The sequence below is a fragment of the Pseudorca crassidens genome, chromosome 17 (genome assembly GCF_039906515.1).
Source record: "Pseudorca crassidens isolate mPseCra1 chromosome 17, mPseCra1.hap1, whole genome shotgun sequence".
Classification (NCBI taxonomy): domain Eukaryota; kingdom Metazoa; phylum Chordata; class Mammalia; order Artiodactyla; family Delphinidae; genus Pseudorca; species Pseudorca crassidens.
This window is the reverse complement of record NC_090312.1, coordinates 36,288,309-36,296,412: the sequence shown is the minus strand read 5'-3', so window position 1 is coordinate 36,296,412 and position 8,104 is coordinate 36,288,309. Positions and strand designations below refer to the sequence as shown.

The 8,104-nt window shown below is 42.2% G+C and overlaps 1 protein-coding gene across 3 annotated transcripts; it reads right to left on the bottom strand.

The window, feature by feature from the left end:
* Window positions 1-644: 644 nt before the first annotated feature.
* Window positions 645-7,548, bottom strand: ZNF706 (zinc finger protein 706). 3 transcript variants are annotated; one of them, XM_067711611.1, is made up of 4 exons: window positions 7,452-7,548; window positions 3,970-4,106; window positions 1,759-1,866; window positions 645-949 (listed from the first exon to the last, which is right to left on the bottom strand). In XM_067711611.1, exons 2-3 carry the CDS (start codon window positions 4,102-4,104, stop codon window positions 1,771-1,773), a joined length of 231 nt encoding a protein of 76 aa, XP_067567712.1. In that variant the 5' UTR covers window positions 4,105-4,106; window positions 7,452-7,548; the 3' UTR covers window positions 645-949; window positions 1,759-1,770. The 3 variants fall into 3 exon arrangements, with proteins under 3 accessions (XP_067567712.1, XP_067567710.1, XP_067567713.1); XM_067711609.1 differs by lacking the exon at window positions 7,452-7,548 and adding an exon at window positions 7,229-7,434; XM_067711612.1 differs by lacking the exon at window positions 7,452-7,548 and adding an exon at window positions 6,852-7,112.
* Window positions 7,549-8,104: the final 556 nt, after the last annotated feature.

Sequence of the window (8,104 nt, the reverse complement as noted above, 5' to 3'; positions counted from 1 at the left end):
CAGTCACAAGCCATTCCAATCTTTCTATTAATGCAAAATCCATTCATAAATTGGCCAAATTGTTATTAACTTCCAAAAACTCCTTTGAAAATTATATTTCAATTTCAAATGAAAGAACTTGAACCATTTTCAAAGAACCAAGTATAATTTATAAAAGATAGATCTTTACCAGTTCACATATGTTCCATCATATTTTGTATTGAACAGTAGGCTAATTACTCCATTGTGGCATATACTTCAGAACCTAATTTTTCAGATGGGCTGACTGACAATCCAACCACTTTAAGGAATTTATCAGTTATCTACATGCTAGACCTGGCTGGCACGTATAGCCAGGTCACACAGCAAGTTTAAATACTCCAACCTCAATCACAAGAAACAATCAGAGGGAAAAATGACACATGATTGCAATATACTAAGGCAGCAGGTAAGTCATTCTTCACCTAGGCCAGCAGCTGCCAATAAAATCGTGTGCACAGATTTCATGAATGAGTCTGCTCTAGTTTAACTATGAACATGCCCCTGAACTTAGAAAGGGAGATAAGAATTGCGCTTGCAATTCTAGCTGATGAATTCATTAGATTTTTATAAGGCAAATAATGTAGAAAGTTAGAACAGAATTTCTAGAACCATTTATCCTGTGATGTTGTAAAATCAAAGTACTACTTTATTAAATGAGTTATTTTATACAATATGAACATCAATATAATTACAATTGTAAAAAAATTTTTTATAACAAGGATGGACTGATTTTCAGATTTCCAAATCAGAGTCAACTGTACATTTACACAGAATTGTCTTTGCATGAAGCCCAAAAGGGAACAGCATAAAAATGAATGTTTCTGTAGCCCCTTTATTTTTGCTGATCAACAGTTTGTTAGAAAAGCAGCTGCAGGTTTGTTACCTAAGGTCTGAGACAGGAGAAGAGTCAAAGGTGTCACGAATTCACCTACAAAACATAAGCAAGATTTTCGGTGAACGTAAGCATTACACAAATGTGATTTATATGCATTTCAAATGTCTTTAAAAAAAAGCACAGGATGAATTGGGAGATTGGAATTGACATATATACACTAACATGTACAAAACAGATAACTAATAAAAACCTGCTGTATAAAAAAATAAATAAAATTCAAAAAAAAAAAAGCACAACATGCCTAAGCTATGAAGTTAGTCTGATAGATCTGTCAGCTAAATTTTTATAAACAGATCTTTGATGAATTTACTTTAAAAATAATACTCATGCATACACCATCACCACCATTTAGAAAAAAAAATCCAACCACACAAAGTATAAACTGATTATTTTCAAGCAACTACCTAGTTTATACAGTGAATGCCTACATTTTGCCTTACATTTTAATGTACTCAGAAGCTCTACTAAGCATTCTAAGTAAAATACCTCAAAAAAGCACTCATAAACTTTGGTCTGCATCCTTTCTGGGAGCAAGACCCTCGAATACCTTTATAATAGTTATTTTCTTTAAACTGAAAACTTTCTTCCATTCTTGGACCAGAGTGGGCCAGCATCACCTCATGCCATTTTTGCCTACAGTGGTTAAAAACGTGGATGTTTCAAAGGCATTGAAAGGATATGGTCTGGGAAAATGGACTTTTAACAATTGTAAAGTTAAACATTAACTTCAGTAATGAAGTCTCAGCTAGAAGACAGAAATCAATTTTACAATTACAGAAGATAATTCTGCTCTCGTATACAGCCCTGCCATTAACGAACGAAAAGAAGAAAAGGTCAATTACCTGTAAACAACTTTATGCCTGAACATCAGCTAATTCTGGAGGAAGTGGAGTCTTAGGATGCTTGCTCTCAAAGTGCTGCTTGAAGGTCTTAGGGTCTGGCATTTGTGTCTAATTTAAAAAATTGTGCAAAAAAGAAGAGTTAGACCTGACTCATGAAATAAAAATGTGCTAACTTTTAAAGTCCTGAGACTACTCACGATTGACAACTATTGCAAAACACTTTTAAATTCCTATATGAAAAAGGACCCTGTAACAAAGAAATTCCTAGCATATTCCCACATTTCACATATAAAGGGTCACACAGAATGAAGTATTCTTATCTGATTAACAGTAAACAATAGGTAACATTTACCAAACACATTATGTTAAGCATGTTACCAAAATTCTCATAGAACCTTCCAGTGATCTTTTTTTTTCTTTTTGTGGTACACGCGCCTCTCACCGTTGTGGCCTCTCCCGTTGCAGAGCACAGGCTCTGGACGCGCAGGCTCAGCGGCCATGGCTCACGGGCCCTGCCGCTCCACGGCATGTGGGATCTTCCTGGACCAGGGCACGAACCCGTGTCCCCTGAATTGGCAGGCAGACTCTCAACCACTGCGCCACCAGGGAAGCCCCCTTCCAGTAATCTTAAATCAGGTCCTACTATCCTCATTTTATGTGCTAAGGAAACTAAAACCTAGAGATTAATTTGTCCAATACCTATGGTTAACCTAGTACTAGGTACTTCAGATCTCAAATACTACACGATACTGACTTACCTAAGCAAGGACCTTCAATTATTCTTTAGCACATTACATTAGACAAAACATGAAATAAACATTTTTTGTTGTTTTGAGTTTTTAAGTATATGAGCTACTCTAATATTTTCAGGTCAAGGTATTTCTTCATTAGTAATTTAGCGAAATTTACTTTTACCTTGCCTCTTTCCAAACAGAATCTGAAGCTGCTCAATTTTATTATTTTGAGTATATCAAAGCTCACTATGAACAGGTTATTTAATGTAATAGATTTCCTCTCTTAGAGAACTTTTATGTAGTTAGGAACTTCTATTTCATCAGTAATGACTTCAATAAATGATAAACTTTAGTCCAGGAATCAAGCCTTAGCAAGATCCCTTCCCATCCCTACTACCAATTCTACCTAGGCATAGGGCTTTGGGGGGAACAAAAAATGTTTCTTGTAACTGGATCAATCTCACTATGCACTTTTCCTTTGGCACTTTTATTCACTAACTTCAAGGGTAGTGAGCTTGAACAAACAGGCAAAAAAGAGACCCTGGCTTGGAATTTAAGAAAAACTTCAAGGCAGTGTGGTATAGTGGTCTAAAAGGTGGGCTCTGGAGCTGGACCTCCTGGGTTTAGATCCTAGCTCTTCTGCATACTAGCTGGGTGACCTTGCACAAGTTATTCAGTCCCCATGACTCAATTTACTCTCCCGTAAAATGAGAATAAAAGTACTTTATGCCATAGGGTTGTTATGTGAATTAATGGGCTCATGCATGTAAAACACTTCGATCAGTGTCTGGCACCTGGGCAGCACTCAATAGCAGCTGTTATGATTATTCTTCAAATCTAATAAAACACATGAATTCTAGTAAAAGCCCTCAATGTGAATATACTCTATTTAGTTTTGCAGACATCATAACTATGAATGTAGTGAAGAAAAAAAAAACCAATTAATATAACCAGAGGTATATTACATAGCTCTAAATTAAGAATGTAAATCTGACCTTTTTTAAAGTTCAAAGTGTTGCCCTTAAGAAGACATCTTTATTTTCCATGAGGAAACGGATTTTGCTTTGTTCACTCCTTTTCACTAACACCAAGAGAACTGTGCCTGGCCAAAGGAGCTATCCAAAACATGTAATTGTTGGGACTCCTCTGGCGGTCCAATGGTTAGGACTCCACACTTCCACTGCAGGGGGCACAGGTCCAATCCCTGGTCAGGGAACTAAGACCCTGCATGCTGCACGGCGTGAACAACAACAACAAAATGCATATATATGTGTGTGTGTATATATGTATATATACGTATATATATAAAATTGTTGAACAGATAAATGAAGACAGGTTCCTAACACAACCAGTTCTCAAATCTCCTATTTCAAGTAAAGCATTTATCTCGCCATGTTTGCAAAATTTTAACCTATACAAACCAATCTCTAATGAAAGAACTGTCCACGAGAAATCTATGTCTTTCAATTCCCCTTACCCTACAGACAGTGCAGGTATATATTAAGGCAGCTTTGGCAGCAGCCTTTTGGTCATGTCCTTGTTTCTTCTTTTGTCCAGCTTGCTTTTTGGCATTTTTCTGCTGAGACTGAATCTTCTGCTGTCCACGAGCCATATCTAAAAACAGAAGTTGAGGCATTAAAGTGAAATCTAAGTATGATAACACTCTCAGAGTTACAAACTCTCATATACAATGCTACTAGAGGATAAATTGATAGAACCACTGTAGAAAACTAGTCGTCTACTCTATAATCTCACAATTCCACTCTTGGTATATATTCAACAGAAGTGCAGGTATACTGTTTCTAAAACTGGAAACAATCCAAATGCCTACTAATAGTAAGATGGATACATAACTTGTAGCAGATTTCTACAATGGAATACTATGCAGCACTCAAAGAGAAGAAACTATTGTTAAACAACATGGTTATATCTCAGCATTAAGGAAAGAAGCCAGATACAAAGAACATATTGTTGTATAAAGTTCAAAACAGGCAAAACTAATCCATGAAGTAACGCTGGGAAGAAAGGGCATGAGGGGGATTTTTTGGGTACTGATAATGTTCTGTGTCTTGATCTAGGTAATGGTTATACAGGTTGATTCACTTGTAAAAATTCACTGAGCTATACACCTAAGAATTGTACACTTTCTTATATGTAATCTTCAAAAGTTTACCAGAAACAGTTTAGCCCCTTCCTCAATCATTTGTCTGATCATTTTGCAAAGGCACTCTCCCCTTCCAGTATTCACTGTGCGACCTGAGATTCTTACAACTTTAAGAGAAATAAAAGCTGTCATCTAATGTCTCTAAAGGAGCTCATATGAGCAATGGAAACCGTTCTCTTAAATACTCAAGTTTCATGAAACTACTGTGCTATTCTTTCTTAAAAAAAAAAATGGTATTCATAGGATTGCTGGACAAATTATTAAATAAGATTAAGGGGACCTTTACAAAAATGAAAGATACCACTTTTTACTACCGATTATCTGAAATGAACATGGGTTAAAAATTAAGGGAAAAGAACTACTTTTATTTTTTCATTAAAATTAAAGACTCCTTTAAGACAACACAAGTTAAATCTGTTCACAAAAGGTCTATAATGAGTCTCAGCTGCTTTTTAAATACTTTAAAATAGGATCTAAGGAGAATTCCTATGGATAGTTTTGACTAGCACTGCAATTAAATTTTAAACTTTTAAGTCATTGCAGGACATGAACACACAAAGGATCTATAACTTCACCAGAAAACAGTGCTAGCTTTTTCTGACTGGAACCTTAACTAGTTAACAGGTATGAGGTCAAAGCATTTCATTAAAACACCTGAGCTTCTCCCAAAAAGAAAAAGGGAAACTGAAAAAATAAACACATCAATTGGACGAGTTCCCACTAGCATTAAACACTGAACCAGAAGTCAAAATATAAAGAAGGATCAATCCTTTTCTAGAAAGCTGGCTGAATATTTTAACAAATTACAAAAATGTTTAGTATGCTAGCCTAATATAAGAACCCCATTCTCACCAAATAAAGGTAAATATTACCAGACGTCTTAGCCCTTGAAGACTATCATTTCTGTTATTTTTTAAAAACCAAATTCTTATTAATTCCAAGCTGAAATGATTTTTTTAAAAGTATATTTATGGCACGCTTACAAACCAATTCCCATGGAAACAGATTTGGATACTTTTGTATTATTTGGATGATAGGTATTCAATCTTTATGCATCCTAATGTTTATAGCATTCTTAATGTCTCAATGCCTTAGTATCAATACCTTATGTTAGAATACTTCAGTTCTCTCATAGATCTGAACTCTTCCACACGATGTATGCTATGCTACGTATGTTAATACACTGTGTGGGTAACCTCTTAATTGTTTTACATTGGAAAAAAAACTTATAAAATGGTAAGCTACTAATTCTAGAGGTTTCTTTGATATCTAGAAGTTATTAGCTATTTTGATAACATTTTCATGCAGTGATCTGTAGAAAGCAATGCCATTAGATACACATTATTTTTAACTTTTGCAGTTACCATTTCTCCTCAAATATAACATTAACAATACATTTAACCCATTTTCATTGTCATCTAACAAAAGTAACAAAAAGCCATAGAAGTTTTAATAAATAGAAGACTGTGGTTGCTTGTTCTTATTTTTAAAACAGAAAACACCAGGTAAGGGAAACTGAATCAGTCTAAACGCCTGAGGTAGGCCCCTAAGTTCTAGCAACACGCTGCACTGATTTCCTTTCTGAAAGCAGAAATGCAAACGACCAAACCACCTGCTTTTGGACAGCTCGACTTAGGACTTACTCTCAAGCCAGCTGAGTTTTCTACAAGATCTAAGCGTAACCAAGCGTAACTTCTCCTTGACTAAATGCAACAAACGGAGGAGCAAGAAGTCCTTTATAAGTACCTAAAAGCTGGCTTTTAATATAACTCTTATTTTGTATGGTCTTCTGAGGGGGCTCCAAAGAGGGAAGCAGTAGAGGGAATAAGGAGTTCTTCCAAAATGAGGAGCTCTTACAGGATGCAACAAGTAAGCACTGTCCCAAAGATCCTCTTAAAACCAAAACAAACGAGTAAGAGAGAAATAGATTTTGGATCCAAGAAGTAGGATCATTCTCCACAAGCATCTAAAACGAAGAGGCCCAAGCAGTGACCAACATCCTGACCCTAACCTTTTAAATACATTCCTTTTGCAGAGGAGAGAGGATGAAAGCACCAGCAGTGAGGTCTATTTCACCCAGCACTTCGCTGAGCCCAGCTGCAGCCCAGCGCGCCTTCCTTCCCAAACCGGCCTCTCCCGCCTGGGAGAGCTCCCTCCTCTCTTCTGCCACCCAGAGCCACACAACCCCTACCTACCCGCCACTCCTCACGGACCCCGGCCCGAGACGCGCCTCCTGGAGGCCTCGGCTGCCCGAAACCCGGCCCCTTCGGCCACAGGAAGCCCCAGCCTCGAGAAACCGACCAGCTGCTGTCGCAGGAGGGTTACCGCTCCGCCGCCGCGGCCGGCCTGCGACCCGGCCACCTGCAGGGCCTGGCAGACGCCCGAGCTTCCCGTCCTTCCGCGGCCCGCGCCGGGACCGGACGGGCTCGGCCGGCCCCAGGGAGGCGGGGCAGGCCGGCGGCCCCTCGCGACCCGCGATGACCCCCCCACGGTCCCCGCCGACCCCGCCGGCAGGGCCCCCACCCGGCTCCCAGGAGTCCTGCGGCGTCAGCACCGCCCCACAGCCGCTCACCCGGGCCGGGACAGTCTTGCGTCGGAGAAACCGCGCAGCGCGAGAGGGCCGGGGGAGGTGGCCGGAGGGAGAGGAAGGGGAGCGCAGCGCGCCCAGTACCGCTTCGGCCTCCTCCACCCGCCAAGGAGGGGAAAGGGGAGAGCCGGGAGCACAACAGCCCGCGCCTCGCACCCGCCGCCGCGCGCGCCCGCCGCCGCCTCAGCCTAGGGGGAGGCCACTACACCTCGTGCTCGCGCACGCCGCACAGCTCTCCCAGTCGCCCCAGCGTAGCCTGCTCAGCGCAGCCCCCGCCCACCGGCCTTCCTGCCGCGGCCTCCCTCCGCCCCCACCCGCTCGCGCGCCTGCGCCTCTTCCGGTCGCGCGGGCCAATGGCAGCGCGCCCCTATTACATAAGCGAGAGGGGGCGGGGCCTGGCGGGGACGGTGGCCCCTCAGAGACTGGAACAGCAGGGGACGTCGCGCTCTGTCCCCGGCGCACCGCCTCCCCGTTCTCTTGCGTGCTCCATCTGGGCGGCTTCAGCCGGCCCTAGGAGCCGCGTGATCTCGGTCCTGGCGGGTGACGGCTCGCAGTGTGATTCACAAGTCGCTTGCTCACTCACTGGGGCGGCGGCCAGGCTTCGACCCCTGCGTCCCCTCTCACGAGCTTCCAGTCTCGGCGGCGTCCTCCTGTGCCCCGGCCTGGGGAGGATCCCGGAGAGGGGCGCCAGCGCCGCGGCGGTGTGGGTCACCGACCCCGGAGCCCGCCACCCTGGCACACCGCCGCTTCCGCCCCCAGTGCGGCCGGCGGGCCGGGAGGCCCTGAACTGGGACGCGCGGCCTTTGTTCTCTCACCACCTACCTTTTACCTCGTTCCCATGGAAACCTCAGTTATTTGACC